Source organism: Leiobunum rupestre, chromosome 8, assembly GCF_980474605.1.
Source record: "Leiobunum rupestre chromosome 8, qqLeiRupe1.1.hap1, whole genome shotgun sequence".
NCBI lineage: Eukaryota > Metazoa > Arthropoda > Arachnida > Opiliones > Sclerosomatidae > Leiobunum > Leiobunum rupestre.
This window is the reverse complement of record NC_143391.1, coordinates 26,081,537-26,099,060: the sequence shown is the minus strand read 5'-3', so window position 1 is coordinate 26,099,060 and position 17,524 is coordinate 26,081,537. Positions and strand designations below refer to the sequence as shown.

The window sequence follows — 17,524 nt, the reverse complement described above, 5'->3', positions numbered from 1 at the left end:
AACAAGCGTGCAAACCTCGCGTGCCAGTAAAGTACTTAAATAACTGGCGCTCACGTGACGCAAATAAAAACATTTTATACTTCTAATTTGTATGGTTTTATTTTATAGAAACACCAATTGAGGTAAAGTTTATATTCTTTATAATGACTATGTGGAACCAACCAAACAAACATACGGGGATTCTCTTTCAAGCCGACACTAAATACCATCTACAAAAAGGGTTACACACTGTTCAGATTTTATCCCGGGTTTCCATTCGCGTAACAACCACTGGTATTGGAGTTAGCGAAGTATACTTAAACATGGGTCAGCTGTTGTCTAGGGGTATGAATATTTTTAGGCTTATACTAAACTGAAAACGAGACTTTGAGAGTACCAATAGATTTAATAATATAATTAAAAGTAGAATTAAAATTGAACGTTACCAAAACAAACATAATTGGAAGTACTTCCCTTCGCGACATAAATACACTATTAATCATGCAATATGTATAACATGCGGGGAATGGGACGTTAGGGATTTTTCACATTATATTTACAACATTAGTCCTTTGTCCAGTTTTCTAATTGGGCTGGTGGCCATCAGTCCTTTGTCCAGTTTGCTAATTGGGCTGGTGGCCACTTCTTGGGTTCCGGTTGATAGGTGGGCGCTGATGCGGGTGACACGTTGATACGAAGATGTTATGTCCTTTTAAGGAAAGGGTACGCCACTGAGTGGCACTATTTGGTCTCTGTTGGATCCATGGTGCGCCCTTGGACGTCCAAAGATCTAACGTTAATACCGCGCAAAAACATCACAGATAAACACTCGCCGAAGAGGAGACACAACAATAAAACAACGCTTAAAATAAAATGAAATAAAATAAAACTGGTAATGCTTCTCGCTTGGCACTCTCAGTCATAAAACGGGGGTGGCTAAACGGGGTTACAATTACTTCAAAAATATTTCAATAAAAGAAGAAAGGGAAGCTTCGCTATCTCTTGGCAGTGGTCGCCCTACAAACTTAGACCTCGGGGGTCCAGGGAGAATCTTGGCCAAAGACTCACCGCTGAACCAAAGCCCATAAACTTTCACTTGGCGACCCGCGCCTTCAGATCGAACATCTGGAGCCCATTACCCGAAGTCTTGTTAACGAATATAGGCCTACCATAGATGTTTGGGTATATTTTAAAATTGAAGAAAGCTCCCTTTGTCGTTAGGCCTATTTTTGGCACTACAGTGCAGCGGCAAAAATTTGAGAAAGGGCGGCGTGTAAGGCATATTAAAAACACGATTAACTACAATCTACCAATATAACTAGGTTAAAAGCCAAGGAAAATGTCGTAGCAGACGACAGTTCCAACCGAAAAACGATAAAACCAGGAAAAAATATTTCGTTAATGAGATGGCGCTGCAGGTAGGTTCCAACCAAGCGGTTCTGAGATTCTCGAGTCGGGGGGGGATAAAACACGAAATTTGGTTGCTTATAATAAAACAAATACTGGCAATATTAACATGAAATTTTTTGTATAACCATTTTCGGACGTCCTCTATCCATTTAAATGGTTTTTAACCAATTTTAGGGTGATGACAATTCTCCTTTAAGTAACGAGCGCTCACGTGACGCAAATAAAAACATTTTATACATCTAACTTTTATGGGTTTTTTTTTATAGAAACACCAATTGAGGTAAAGTTTATATTCTTTGGAATGACTATGTTGAGTGGATTTTTAGCGTGTCTCCCAATCACCCTCTTGTTCGATGAATAAGCTTCTACCCACTTAACCAAACAAATCCAACCAGTATCTAATTGGTTCCCTAAAACTTACGCTGGTGACGTGTTTCCTTTCCCCCCTTCTCGTACCAGGGTAAATTAGAACACGATGGGTGGTTTCTTTTCACCTATTCTCGGACTAAAAGTGTACTCTTTTTACCCCAAAACGTTTTATTCGCTTGTTTCGGAGTTTTAGGGCTACTCTTTTTACTCATTCTGAAAAGGAGTTGTAAACGTGGATTAATTAAACACAGGTATATACCTTTTTTTAGAGCAAACTTATGGTGTCGGCCAAAGACCTTAGACCCAGGGATATACCGTTCCCGCTTAAAACTCCACTATGTAGCGGAAAAGAATAACAGAGTAAATTGGCGAATCAACGGAAGTCCCCATTGCGCATGCACAAAATGTCTGTCAAACATTATCATCTTCATATTTTGAGCCAAGGCTTAGTGACACCTAGGAGCAACATACACAAGGAGAACGCAGCTAGCCTTTAAATACGCTAACGCAGTGTTGTGTACAAATTTCATTGGATGAGCGTTTTACGGGGGGGGGGAGACAAATTCCGAATTTTCCCCTTCCGACGGCAGCAGACGCTAAAACGTCTAACCGATGCAAAATGTACACAAAAAAATGCACGACTTTTGACGGGTTGCGTTCTCCTTTTGTGGGGTGCTGATTGTTGCTCCTAGGTGACACCCCTTTCTTTTCACCTAAATAATTTGGTAAAATCTTAATTAATATACTCTCAGACTACAAATTTCAGTAATTAAATTATAACTATTGACTGGGTTGCTTATATTGCTTGGTTCTGATGGTGCTGTAATACCTAGCAACTCAAATGTATGATCGCTAAACATTTTTTGTTTCAATTGCTATGATGGTGAATCGCCATGCCTACGTTTTCCCCCTTGATCAGTGCGCTTCCACTCTGCGGTCGAGATTTTCGATTATTTTACGGGCAATTTTACCAGTTTTCGTCGGTCCTATAGTCGATTTTCGCCGCCGTTTCCGCCACAATTTCCCCCCATAGATTTACCTTAATTTCCTTTATTGTTATTTTCAATCTTAGATTTATTCAATATATTTATTTTCTACCAAAGGTAACTATTTGTTTTTTTTTTAATAAAAAAACCATTTTAGATAAATTTTATCTCTGCCAAAAAATTGAATGGGTTGCCATTGGGGGCACAGTAGGGGGACTACAGAGACGTTGATTTTTTAGTTTTTCTGACTGAAAATATTTACGCCGCAAATTTCGCCGTTTTCAATGGTTTTCGCCGTATTTTCGCCTTTTCGCCGGTTTTAAAATTTCTGGTGCTCACCAAGACAGTTTTCGCCGAAAACGCCCTTTTTCGCCGCAGAGAAAAAACACTGCCCATGATCCACTTATCGCGCATGGCTTTAGTCATTTCCGTTTGGTCGCCGTTTCCGCGTTTTTGCTTCTGTGGGATATCCCTGTGTTTAATTAATCCAAAGTGTAAAGGAGTAAATCGGATTTTGTCATCTTCTAGCTAGATTTTATCTGCTAAAAAGGCCACAGTTAGCCATTTTGGAAAAACGTTTTTACTCCTACTCGAACTATTCGTCACCACAGAATCGGAGTAAAATGACGTCATAGCGTTACTCTTCTTACCGTACTCCGAAATCCTGGAACAAGCGAAAAGAAACCACTTAATGCCGGCGGATCGTCTAAACATAGGGTACGTTCAGTAGAGCTCAGCGCTGACACTACGGACTTTATTATTGCTGACACCGATGAGTAAGCGCTGACATCGATTTGTTACTGTACGCTTTTTCGCGTTTCCGGTTTTGACCTCACGATGCTCAACTATGAGCCATCATGATCATCGGCTCGAAGAGTCGCTTTTTTAGTTAGTGTGACGTAAAACGCATAGGCTCAAAGAAAATGGCGACGTCGACTGCCGACGACTTAGTAGAAGTTGGACCGAGGCTTAGTATTATTTATTAACATTGTGGCAATAATCGTGTCATGTTTAATTTTACAACCACTACTAACTATTTCAACACCATTTTCTTCAGCAATTTCAACGTTAACAATTTCATTTACTATTAAATATAAAAGTTTTCGCTTTTTTCGGTTTTCTGCCCCAAATTTACCGCCATTTTCCAAAACACCGATGACTGAAAACGTACGGTTCAACAAAAAAATACACTTTTCGTATAATTAAAAGCAAATATTTTTTTATCAAAATGCGCTTGGTGCTCGATTAAATAAAACACACAATGCTTTCCAAACAACGCAGAATATTAGGTTTCTTTATTGGCAAAAAATCTCTCTCTGTTTTATACAATATCGGATAGCAAAAAATTAATTTCTTTTGTTGGGAATATTTTTTTTTAATTTCCCGTTGTTAATCTAGTTTACTAGAGTAAATCCCTCTTTCTCGGTTTTTATTTTTATTTTTATTATTATAATTTTTTGTCAAAATATGCTAATTAGGTATTACAATTTCATTTTAAACAGTTTGGACTTTTTCATAGAAATGTTTCGTATTTTTCCCCCGCGAGTGAAGTTTATTTTTGTACTTTTTTTGTTATTTCTGTAGCGAAGTAATCGTCGTTATTAATTTTTGCTATACCGATGGTTTCATTCTTCACTTTATCCATTATTTTTACAAATCGACATGAAAACTTCTGTAAACTATTTTCTCTTAACTTGTTTTCTTTACAACAAGATGAAAAGATTAGGTTCGTTTCGAAAAAATTGCATTCCTTTTTAAATATATATTTGGAAACGGGATTAACATTTTTTCAAACTTTTTTTAATATTTCATAAATATAAGGGCACATGGAGTTTTTTGTTTTATTTTTTGTGTCTTAATTTTTTTTCACATTTTCGTCAAATTCTTACGTTCTTAATTGGAGCGAAGGGATGTTAAGTCTATTATATTCGACGAGGGGAAAAATGTAACTTTGTAGTTAAATTAGTTTAATTAGATGTCACTCCCACAGCGTTCCTACTTTAAGCCTTAGCTTTTCGGCCCTTTTTCGATTATTTACCCCAATTTCCCCGCGATACGAAAACGTCCATAAGTTTAAAACACCGGAAACTTTACGCTATTCGGGTTTTTAATCTCAACTATCAGGTAATATTATCTTCTTTTTTTAATTTCCTAACTTGTTAGCTCGGTTTGGGTCTGGCCGTCAGCCCTATCTTTAACTGGCATTTTACGTCACCGTAGCCTCTGGAAGTCCTAAATTTACCTTTCTCCGATCTATATGGTGTTAATTAGAAATTTCAACCCTGCGAGGGGAATGAGAGTGGTGTGAGGGTGGTCTCATTTGACTGCTTTGGCGGAATTTGGCGATAGTTTTGGGGAGGGATGAAACTCCGTCGGCCAAAGCGCCCCCCTCCCTTCTCCCTCGTCATCCGCATCTCAAAACTTCGTAATCCCCTTTTTGAAAACCACGGAAGCTTCCGAACCCGACCGGTAGAGGGAGGCACTCTATCTAGCTTCTCAACTTTGGAGGGAAATCGGGCTTAAAAGCTTATTTCCCCAGTCTCTCCCTACGTGCCTCCCCCCGTATAAAATTAACCCTGATATTTTCAGCCGTTTCTTTTTTTTGTGACACTCGTATACGAAGGGAAGCCCCCATTACGGGGCCATGTTTCCAATTTCTCTGAGTTTTGAACGGAAAGTTATCGTTGGGATTCTAGTAAAGCCTGCCACTTTCGCCCGAGTTTCGGAGATTTTGACGCGTCTCTGCGAAGTTTTGAGTGTTACGTTTATCGCTGTATAAGACTAGTGGCTAAAGTTGACGACCAGCTTTGTAAAGGTTATTTTAAAAGAAGCTGACTAATTTATAGACTGATAAAGAAATGTCAGTTTCTGCGAAAGACGTATTTTTATCAGGGTTTTACTACTTTTAAACAGTTCAAGATTGATCCCATTGTTTTCGGGGTTGATATGTTTGTTTCACTGGTTTTCGCGATTGGATAAGTTTTCTGTTTTTTTTTCGGTTGCTCGCGATAATTGTTAGATATCTAAATTCCAAAGTTCTAAAAATGTTTTTCTTAATGAACCGGCCTGATCCAGTTACGTTGTCATCTAATTTCATTAAATCTCAGTCTCATACTGAACAATGGAACCCGATAGTAGCTAGCTTCGGTGATCACGTGAACTTTTATTGTTTCCTTAATTTCCGTCATCAACGCCACGTGCCGTCGAAATGGCTTAAAGCGGAAAACGCTTTGGGAGTATTTTTCTTTTCTCGATTTAACTGATATCGCGCGATTTGACATCGAGACAATTAGACAATGAAAGATAATCTTAAGTTATTTAATTGAAATCGAGGCTTACCTCACGTAGTTTTTATTTAGTTTATCAACAGTGAGAATATTTTACCTTCTCTCCGTTGCGACTGAAACCGCGAGGTTCAACTCGAATGTAGTATTTTGATTTTATTTTTGGATATTTACGATAATTATATTTCTGTATTGCTCAATGCGAGGTAAATACTAACGGAAGTCGATTTTCCCATTTAAATGGAAATTGGATGTACAAATACTTAACTATAAGAAATCTCCTTCCGTTATTATTTAAATCTCAACAACCGCGTGTTTTGAATAATTTCGTAAAATAAAATTGGAGGGAATCCCTTTGGTGGTAATAACGTTCATTGGCACGTACATATTCAATCGGACTCCGCGAAAAGGTGAAAAATAGCGTGTTTTTATTATTTAACGACAAACGACTGCTAGAGTTTTGTTACGATTTTTTACGTACTTCTTCAAACCAATTTTTCACACTCAGAGAAAAATATTTTCTGACGTTTTGCGAAGCGCGACGAGTAAAAACGGGTCTTGGACCAAATATTGGATGCGAAAGCGGAGAATAGATAAACAGAAGGAACACGCTTTCAGTTTCTCTCCGCGTTATTTGACCAGTCTTTCTCTTTCTTTTCATGTATTAGGAAAACGTCAAAACGGTAAAAATAAAGGTGTTTTGTTCATAGAACGTCCATGCGGAAAGAAAGGGTTCTTTTCTTTTGGAGAGAGAGAGAGAGATATAGATATATTTTGTTGTATTGGCTCTTTGGTCTGTATATGATATAGAGAAGTGTGTGTACGGGGGTTAACGTTTTTTTGTTGTTGTATCTTACATTTGTTTCGTTTGGGAAGAAAAAGGGCGCGCTTCCGTTTCTTCTCAAGAGACGGCGCAACTGTTCCGCTTCCGGGCCAGTCCTCCGCCGCTGGACGGCGGTCTCAAGAGGCCCGGGTTGACGGGCAACGATCGGCGCCTCATCCGGGATCGGCTGCCTCCGGGCATGTCCGAAGTTGGGCTACCTTGGGCCGGCTTGCCGCTCTTCTCCTCGTCCGGAGACACCTTGATGGTCGGTGGCGGGGGAGTGACCGTGGGCAATTTGCCCATTTTCTGAGCCTGTCTCAAGAGACTGCGGAAGGCTTCGATGACCCCGTGACCCGATAGCGCCGAACATTCCGCGTAGCTTTGCTCCCAGTCCATGCAGACCAGCGCTTCGGCGATTTCTCGGTTTACGCAACGTTTCGTTTGTTCGGGGTCGTCTGAAAGAATCAACGTTTCGAGGGTTAAAGCCGTTCCCTTTCCTTCTGCGTTATGACGAGGGACGAGTCATAGTTGACTCTAAATAACGAACCGTAGCGAAGAAGGTAAAGTTTACTCGCGCTTTACGACTGACTGCGTGCTCGATAACTCGCGTACCCTTTCCATTTTGAGCCCCTGGGAAGGCTCGCTTCTTCCTGGACACCAACGTGCGAGTGTTGGAACACTTCTACAGGGGTTTTGGTCTATTTTCGTCTAATCTATTTCCGAAGGGAGTTGTTTCGCGTTGTATTCGGGAAGTAGGGTTCCGCGTTAACATATTCGCCCAATATTTTGCCATTCTCACCTTACGTTCGTACGAACTTACGCGAAAGAGATCGAGGATAAAGCCGGCTTAAACTTCTTGTAACTCGTTTCTCTTTTCTCCTATCTTCCTTTTTAACAGCAATTTCGAATTTTTTGACTCAGCAGATTCGGAAAAACTCCGATGTATACATCCAATTTAAAATTATAGGCTACGTTTTCCTCGTTTCTTCGCTGGTACTTCGCGAAACACAAAAGTCAATCAAGCGAATCCTTTCTTAACCCCCATCCCCCCCCCCCCCCGCGAACTGCGGCTTTTCCGTTATTCCCACTCGCCCCCGCGTCCTCCCCCCTCCCCTTCGGTGTCGCGACCAAATTGGATTCCAGACTTTTCGTATATTAAAGGTGTATGTATGCTTCTTTCTCGGCGCCGGTGGCTACCTTCTCCGATGACGCTTCTGGTCACGCTCTCCGCTATATCGCATTCCCAGACGACCCCCCCTCTCTAGCAGCGACCACCCACGCGCTCCGATACGGGGAACGAAGGAATTGGACACTTGATCTAAGCCGGGAAGAGCGGTGAACGAAAACCCTATTACCCGGCAGTTTGCTCGAAGGGAGTGGGGGAGGTAAACGCCGCACGCCCCGAAGTTGATCTTAAGTGCCGTTTGTAACGAAGAGAGAAGTACGCGAGAGGAGGCGGGGTACAAACCTTTGTCAACCTCGGAAGTATCGTCAAGATCGCATTTGTTGGCTACGACGACGGTGGGAGCTCCTTCCGGACGAATTTCGAGCAGCAAATCTCGCAGGCGGCGAACTTCCTCGAAGGATTCGCTGTCCTCGATCGAGAAGACCAGCAGGAAAGCGTCACCACGCTCCACCGCCAAACGTCGCATGACGGGAAATTGGTAGGAACCACTCGTGTCTAGGATGTCCAGGGCGAAGGAAGTCCCTCCTAGTGACGACCGAAAAGTTACGAATACGTGAAAATCCATATATAAAGAACAGTTTTTCACTAATTATATCCTTGATGAGTGAACAATCGATAAGTCAAAACGGCTCTAACTACGAAGACTTCCTCGATGTGAATCGCTTACCCAAGTTAAAGTCGGCTTTGTGCATTTCTTCAATGGTGGCGCTGTAGCCGATGGAGAATTGTCCGTAGAGGAAGCGTCTAATCAGCGCGGACTTGCCCACCCTGGCCGCCCCCAGCACTACCAGGCGGAAATGGGCGTGGGCGGGCGGCGGAGAGCCCGAATTGTGGCACGTTGGAGAGGCTGACGCCGTCCTGTTGTGGCCCACCAAGTGATGCCCGATTTCCGGATCGACCGCCGACGCCACCCTGGAAAGGAATCCTCTCGAGGCTCGCCTCTCTTTGTTCAACACGCGAGGGCGGGGTGTCAAGGTCATCGACACCAGGTCAAGGTCATCCTCTTCCACCGGACTCTCCACACCCGCCGTCGTCGCCTGCGAAAATATCGGAAAGCAAAATTTGTTATACACGTTGACTACCTTACGAATAAAAATAATTCATTAATGCTATTTTTTCTCGTGTAGAAAAGGTATTAATTTTTATAAGCAACGTTGCGAAAATAAATTTTAAAAATGAGCTTCGTTACAAAATCGCGTTATCTCACTGAGTAACTATAGCTTTTATCCAGGGCTAATATTTATAAAACGTTTCCGAATTAGGGTCATCCATCACGGGAAATGATACCCGCCTACGCTAACAACATCCCCTCTATTAATAAACGTTAATATATCACAAATGTGATTAGCTCCCTTTTGCTATATTCTATTTTCCCCTCGCGTAAACACCGCGCCTTTCGTCTTTATAAGTGGCATTTTCCAGTCACCCATCATCTTGGTTCTAAAAAAAGGCTCGTAAAAGTTGCGAAAGTGGTAAAGAGCAGCCTTCCAGGTTCTCCAACGCCGCTGTTAAGGCGCTACTCACCACTAATTGCTATTAAAAAATTCAAAAGAAACGGCGGCTATCAGAATCAGGGGCATTTAAGAGGCCGAGGCTGGTAAAGAGAAGGGAAATAGAAAGGAGAAGCGGTCAATGGGAGGGGGGACTTAAATAAGGCTCGCTAGCCGAAACTAACTCGTGAAAATGCCCATTAGCTTTTTTCTAATCCGCTCCTAGAAGGAGAGCGCATCGAAACGTATTAATTACATTCTACTGACGAGGAGACTACCCGAGGTGATAATCACCGATTTGGTTGAAACTAGGTGGGTATGTAGACCTTATGGTAACATGAAATTTCACCAAGGGAAAAATTTCAATGGGCATTAGTTTTGCCATGGCAACCGAAAATGTTTTTGACAACACAGTACGTATATTTTCTCATTGAAAATAACATGGGAATCTCAGCACTTCTAAGGGTACCCCCTGTGAAAAATTTTAAAAAAATTTCAAATTTCAAAACAAAACAAAATAGATCAAAATTGACAAATGAAATGAATTTTATGATATTTTGATGAATTTTGGTCAATTTGATCAAAATATGTAAAAATTGATCAATTGTTATTTTCAATGGGACAATATACATACTGTGTTGTCAAAAACATTTTCGGTTGCCATGGCAAAACTAATGCCCATTGCAACTTTTCTCTTGGTAAAATTTCATGTTACCATAAGGTCTACATACCCGCCTAGTTTCAACAAAATCGGTGATTATCACCTCGGGTAGTCTCCTCGTTAGTCTTCTTCTAGTAAATAAACACGAAAATTCTCTTCCGTTTCTATTCCCAAACTCGTTCAGCGTTTTATCGAATAATCGATGCGCTCCTCGAAAGTAAGATTGCGGATACTTCCTTCCCGCGATAGTTCGTTCGATTGGCCGAGATTTCCATTTTTAGTTTACGCAATGGCGACTTCGCCTTCTCCCCACCCTCCGACAATACTGTCGACTAACCTCCGAAACGGAGCTCAGTCTAGATCCCGAGACAAACGAAGAGTTTTCTCCGAAACTGAGCGACTGTTCCGAGGATTCTTTCCTCCAACAACGTACGGAGGAAAATGGCGAAATATCCGCCCCCCATCATCCCATGTCGGTCGATGTTACGCCAAATTACCTAAAGAATTCGTCTTTCCTTATTCGCCAAAGTTTTTTTCTTTTTAAATTTGAGTTTTCTCTAAAAATATATTCTTTGCAAAAGTTGGAAATTGAAAACCCAATTTTGTGTCTTTCAACATTTGACGATTCGTTGGCGGTCTTTCACATTTTTGTTTTTCCTCTCGTTTTCTCTCCTTTTCATCTTTTCTTCTTCCTCAGTTTTTTCTTCCCGCATTTCGTAATTACTCTCATCCCCTTCATTTATTTAATTTGATAACTTTTTGACTTCTTCCCTTTACTCCGGAACTGGTAGTCGTACGTATTTAATTGGTTCACTATATAGTTTCGGAATTAAAAATGTTCTCTTCGTTAAGTAGGAGATAGTTATTTAGGTTCGAGTCGATCAGCTACCTAAGTTAGACTTTATTAACATATTTTTATCAACACAATAATTCCGAATCTACTAACTATTTTTCTATTTATTGTTAACTAAATTTATCCAATCGTTAAATTCAGCTATTATTAAAATTAAAGGAAATAAATTAACAGTTTAAGGGTCACACCGGCGTTTGGATTTGACCTGTTTCACGCGCTAGTTTCCAGAATATAATTGGTTGTATCCGCTACCACGTGCTAATTTCTGGTCGAATTTTTTAAACACCGGTGTGGCCCTTTAAATCGAACCTTTCCTTTAATAATTATACGCAATGCTATTTTCTCGAAAGATAAAGAAAATGCTCTTGCGCCCGATAACAGATGGCTCTGTCCGATTAGAAAGAATTAAGGATTTCCGATTGACAGTGGAACTTAACGCCTGACAGGTAGACCGAAACTAAGATCTTGCTAGAATCACAGCCGGGTATGTCAAGCTCAAAGACTATGCCTCATTAAATCACCAACTAATTTTAAGCAGGTTGCTCCTTTTGAATGGAGAAAATATTTTCCCAACGTGTTGGGCCTGTTGGCCACACAAACGATTTTGTGTGGCCAAGTTTTAAAGCACTACCGGTTTTGTGACCGAGGCTTAGCTTCAAATATTTAAATCTACTAAATTTTCGTACACATCTTTTCAATTTAACAAAACTAACTTATAAATGATACCAAAAGTGACATAATTACCAAAAGTGTGACAATCCCTGTACTTTCGTATGCTAAAGGTTTAATGAATGCTCGACTCCAGATCGACCACATAAAAGACTATTTATTGTCGCCTTTCTGGATCTTTTTTTTACTCTATGGTATTATATCGTAGGTAGATGACGATAGCAGCTCCACAGAACGACGAAAAATCAAAAAATACACTAACTTTGACCAGTGCTACTTAGTTCCTCCGTTCCTCACTAGGAGGCGTTATTTGTTGGTTTTAACTTCCTTCCCTCCCCAAGGCATACTTTCCCTTCTCCCCCAGTAGCGTAGCCAGGATTTTGTTTCGGGGGGGGGGGGGGGGGGGGGGGCACGCCATTGAAAAAAAAGTAAAAAAATAAAAATATTTGTACGTACGACCCCCTGTGCCCCCCCTGGCTACGCCACTGTTCTCCCCTCCCAATTCGTTTTTCGCTAGTTACATTCATTAAGAAATAGGTCCGATTGACACACTTTTTGTAATCATGTCACTTTTGATGATACTATGAATGTAAAATACCTTTATTCATGTAAATTGACATATTTTATAGTAGTAGAGGTATTTAATTAAAAATTAATTACCGTGGTGTTTAAAGGGAAATTACTTTATGTTTATTGACAAAATTCTTACAAAAAGAATGGTTAACAGTGGTTTCCATAATATAGGGCTTTATTTCCATTCTATACGTATTAGATATAGAAAAAAAAGCTTCTCTAGAATTTTTTAAGAACTCAATATTGTGGGTCAGCTTTATAAATTATATCTTCAATGTTTGGACATCGGGAATGGATAACCTAGAATTATTGAAATGCCAAATAAATAATATAGATTAAAATATTAAATTCAAGTTAGAAGTACGGAACAAAAATATGGAAATTCGATTTCTCGATTTAAAATTGGGATATCAGAAAGATAATATATATCTAGCATTGGACCAAGTACTGAATTTTACATCCAACCACCCACTTAGAACAAATTCGGCCTTATTACTAGAGCTACTAACAATTTCAGTAATAATAATAAAAGTTAGATAAACAATCTAAAGGTAAAAATTTAAAAACATCATTACCCTCATACAATAATTACCAATACCATTAATAAGACAATGTTAAAACGTAAACGAAATCAAAAAAGAAAAATTGGTCGTGATGTAAACATTAGGTTAATAGAGTACCAAAGATGTGTAAAAAATCGTGTGCAAATTAACGGTAAAGCGGTTCACGTGTTGAACAATGAACACGTCATTAATTAACCTGAAACGTAATTTAAACCAGTTTAAAAAACAACTATCCTTTAATATCTTATCTCTTAAATATAAAAATTTTAGGGGACTTTGTAGCTTTGTCGCGCTGTGGCTAATTTTTCAAATAGTAACTTCAGAAATCGATGTTTCCTTCGAAAAGTACAAATGTTTTTGAAATAAAACTTTTAATTTATTTTAACAATGAAGGTGCTACCGACAACTTTTCGTTGAGCTTGCGAACATGTTTCGCGAATCAGAGTAAAAAAATTACAAACTAAAAAATAAATAAGTTAGGCAAAAACGTCCGCTCGTGTGAATAAGTCTTAAAAATAATCACAACTGAATTAATTTAAATTTAATTTACATAAACCGAGGATTAAAATTCATCACCCTGAAAAATGGGTAGACTAATTTCTGACATGGTCTTGTTGACTTTAATAAGTAAAATCTTGACTTTTACGTCCACTTTATTTTTTTGGTTTAACGTGAATTTCTTTCGAGAAAAGAGAATGATTATTCGCGTTTATTTAACGTATTTACGCGGAAGTCGCTTTAAGAAACGCCTTTCTTTAAGAATAATAAATAATATAATTCATTTTATCTTTTCAAATGCAAATAATTTTCGTCGAGAAGAGATCTGGATTAAACAAAAGGTTTACGAAACGCGAGATTCAGCGAGGCTCGTGTCTTATCAGTTTTCCTCACGCGACGATTTTTCTGGGGATTCTGCGAATGACATGAAAGGAATACATTTAAAAGTGACTTCCTCCCCTCCAAAAATCCCCGCTTTGGAATAATTTCCCACGGATATATATTTCGAAAGGATTAAAGATTCCGCTCCGAACGTACTCCAAACGCTTTCTTTATCTCTTTCGTTTCGGGAACCTCTTCATTGACGTCTTTTCGGATAAATTTTACCAAATCGAGGGATCCAGAGGAAAAGAAACCAGTTTTATTGTAAACGATCTTTTTTTTATTTAAAATTTTCGTACGTTTCGTCGCGCCATTTAAGAGCAAAGTTCGTCGCTAAGAGATTAAATTCGAGCTCCGAGTGAGTGTTTGTACTATTTACTTACGAGAGTTTTTCCAAGAAATATAAATAATTGAAATTTAAAGCGAATGTCGGCTCCTAGTGTACCTATATGGCACGATAGACGTCGTTTTCGGCAGCTCCTACAACCTAGTGTATTAGTTCCCATTGATTGAAATTTTCAAAGGTTACGAACGGGGAGTCGGAGACTAAAAATCTAACGTAACTGGGTTAATCAAATACTAGTCTCTCAAATTTCACAAGTTCACCGTCTAGCAGTGGCGTAAATAAGGCCCCCGCAGATCCCGCAATGCAGGAGGGCCACGGGATTTCAGGGGGTCCCTAAATTCAAATAATATGCTAGATACCGACTAAAACTCCGAAAAGAGTTTCGCGGGGGAGCCCAGGGGGTCTTAGCTAAGACACTTAAGTGTCATATGTTAAATGTAAATTATAATAAACGTCTTTTCGATGTAGAAAAGTAAATTAAAATATGAAAAGGTGGGCACATACATTATGTTTATATCAACTGAGATTGTAGTAGATTCAGTATTTTTGAAAGAACTATTCGTCGTGTGATAAAATCGATACTGCATCGATAGGGGCGGATACTTAACGGGGTCTTTTTGGTGTAATACGGCAAAGTATTCAAGGTGTTTGATTTGGAACTCGCTTTTTTCACCCGACGCTATATAACGTAGCAGTGGGCGTGTAGCCATACTAATCTCGGGAAAATAATGTTTTTATTAACGCAGTTTTCTCATATGTCTTGATATTTCCCGGCTATGAAAAATAGCCTCGTCCTTCCTAGCGCGGAATTATTTTTCTCTCCAACTTCCGGTTCCTACGCCGGAAACTCCTTCCTTCTATAAACTTTGGACGGTGCTGGGATCGGAACTAATCCTCGTGGCATTGGAGAGTTGGACGTATCCCCCGAACCTGGTTTCCGTCCATCGTAAATCAATGCACTTAGCCATTCGATAAATGTATACGCTAGATATTTCAATGTTTCGCCTTCCAAAATCGTTGACAAACGCTAAATATGCACCGTATACCAGAGCGCACTCGTTAGAAGACTTCTACAGGCGTGTGACCTACTTATTTTATTTTTGTTAAACGCGCGATTAAATTAGTCGTATTTTAAACTTATAGGGGAACAGCCAAGCTTTTCCAAATATGGCCTTATTTCTGTATCAAAATATTAACAAGACGTTCAATATCCTAACACGTACCTTTTTTTTGCCTTGAAAAAATAGCTTTTGGCCCAAAAAGTTGAAACGAAAAATAACGCCAGGTGTTTGGGTTTTAATTTTAGCCGCCATCTTAGGGTCTGCCGCCAGCGCCCCTAACCCCGTATGAGCGATTTGCGAACTATCCTAACTTTTAAAATCGCGCAATTTAGGCTTAGGTCTCTTATAACTGGAACGCGCCGCGCGTACAAAACAAATTTTTCGCGCCTTCAGCAGCGCGCTTTTACGTTGTTTTTCTGTCTCACCGACTTCTCACCAGGTGTTGCGGCGGACGCGCGCTTTTCGATTTCCCGAAATTTCTTTATTTTATTAAAAATTAACCACTCAATATTTTTTGACGCGGTTTTCGCCATAAAATTTATTTTTAATGGACTATAGGGCTTTCTAACTGGTTAAAGCTTGACCGTTCCCCTTTAATTATAAATAACAAACAAAAATAAGCTCTTCTATATAGTATATTTTCTTTGAAACTCCAAAATTTTCTGGGAAGATTAGCTTTCGCGATCAGTAGCGGCGCTAAGGTTTTTTCACAGGTGGGCTAATTATTTTGTGGCCCCTACAGCGTTGCCAGGTCCCAAAACTGAAATTATAGTATCGAAGCCCAAAAATTATCGAATTTTCTAGAAAATTATAGTACACAAGTACGGCCAGCTTTGATTACTCGCTATACCATGGTAGCACTTTATCATAGTTGGCCGTTACTAACATATTTCGTTTTCGTTAGGCTACAACACGCTTGATTAGTCAAGTCAGCCGTATTTTCGAGAACAAACCAAACACTCCGAGTATAATATTTCAAGAAACTGGAAACGCCGTTCTTATGTAAACAAAAAGGAACTTTCTAATATTTCTTAAATTATCGCACAAATATCGGAAATATAGTAAAACTATAATACAATTATCGCAAAAAGCGTACTATATAGTACGCGATTGAAATTGTAGTACGGAAAAATTCGAAAGGTATAATTATCGAAATGTACTATAATTATAGTACGGTTGGCAACGCTGGGCCCCTAAGAATTTTGTGGCCCTTAGTGGGAACCTTGGATTGACCATATTTCGCAAAAGTGGTGAAATCGAAAAAACCCAAAATTTTCTAGGAAGCGAGAAGAGCAAGGTCGTTTTATTGTTGCGGCTCTCGTCGCGTTTTTTGGACCCCCTACTGACCTTGTATCCGACCTGGAGGGGACACGTGCATGCCTGGGATATTTCCGTAAATTCCCATAAGCCCCTTTCTTTTCAACTTTATCTCAATTTCCGCTACCTTCCTCCCGAATCTATATGTTTATGGTCTACTACCTTTTTGAGTAAACAAATTGATTTTGAAAGATTTTTTCCAGAAAAACATTTCTTCGCAATAAAACAAATTTCTAGAGATAATGAAAATTCATAAATTAAAATATGAGGCTTCTTAATTATGAATATGTGGCCCTTTTAATATAAATATGTGGCCCCTCTCAGAAATGCACGGGGGCTAAAGCCCACTTCAGCCCACCCTTAGCGCCGCTACTGTTCGCGATTGAATCCTTTTCCGAGAAAACATATTTTTAAATTACTTTTTAATCTCCTAATTTTATTCCTCATTAAAAATATGACTTTAACGCGTAATAAATTTTCGTCGCAAGAAGCAGCTACTGCGAAGATTAAGAATATCATAATTAAAAATGTATAATGTTTAATCTGACAGTCTTTGGAGTCGACGTACAGACCGTAATAAACGCGATTCCAAACCTCATCCTCCCGTACCGCGTAGATGTAAGAGCGTCTTTGTCCCGGGGTTGGGTGGATGTCGGAAGAAAGATGTCTTCATTCATTAGGAGCGGCGGAACAATGGCCGACGAGGAGGATGGGCTCGGAGATTTATCCGGGGGGAAATGGGTAAAGGGAAACCCGGGCCAGTTTGGAGTGTAGACGAGGGTTGTTGGGGGGAGATATAAGCACCCCCAATCTCATCTCAGGTACGCCGAAGAATTGAAGACAGGGATTAACTGAGAAGGGGATCGCACCGACGTCGGGGGGACACTCTCTTCTCGAGAGCCGCGGTCTTATCAGAGCGACGCGTGCGCAGTGGCGTCTTCGTCGTTCCGTCGGAGATGGGAATGGAACTCTCATACTCGTCTCGACGCTAGATTACGTTAAGGCTGGATAATGGTGAAACTTGGTCGACGCCACCGTTGATTGAGCTCTTAGCTTACCTTCGATTTTTGCGCTA

General features: G+C 39.9%; 1 protein-coding gene across 2 annotated transcripts in view; it reads right to left on the bottom strand.

Annotated features, from left to right (window-relative positions):
- Window positions 1-5,537: 5,537 nt before the first annotated feature.
- LOC149932922 (GTP-binding protein Rhes-like) overlaps window positions 5,538-17,524 on the bottom strand; it is a 28,652-nt gene continuing 16,665 nt past the window's right edge. For both annotated transcript variants that reach the window (XM_090155439.1, XM_090155438.1), the window contains 3 exons: window positions 8,705-9,074; window positions 8,320-8,562; window positions 5,538-7,306 (listed from right to left, as the gene is read on the bottom strand). In XM_090155439.1, the coding sequence (XP_090011565.1) occupies window positions 6,930-7,306; window positions 8,320-8,562; window positions 8,705-9,074 (990 nt within the window). In that variant the 3' untranslated portion in view covers window positions 5,538-6,929. The remainder of the gene's footprint in view (window positions 7,307-8,319; window positions 8,563-8,704; window positions 9,075-17,524) is intronic.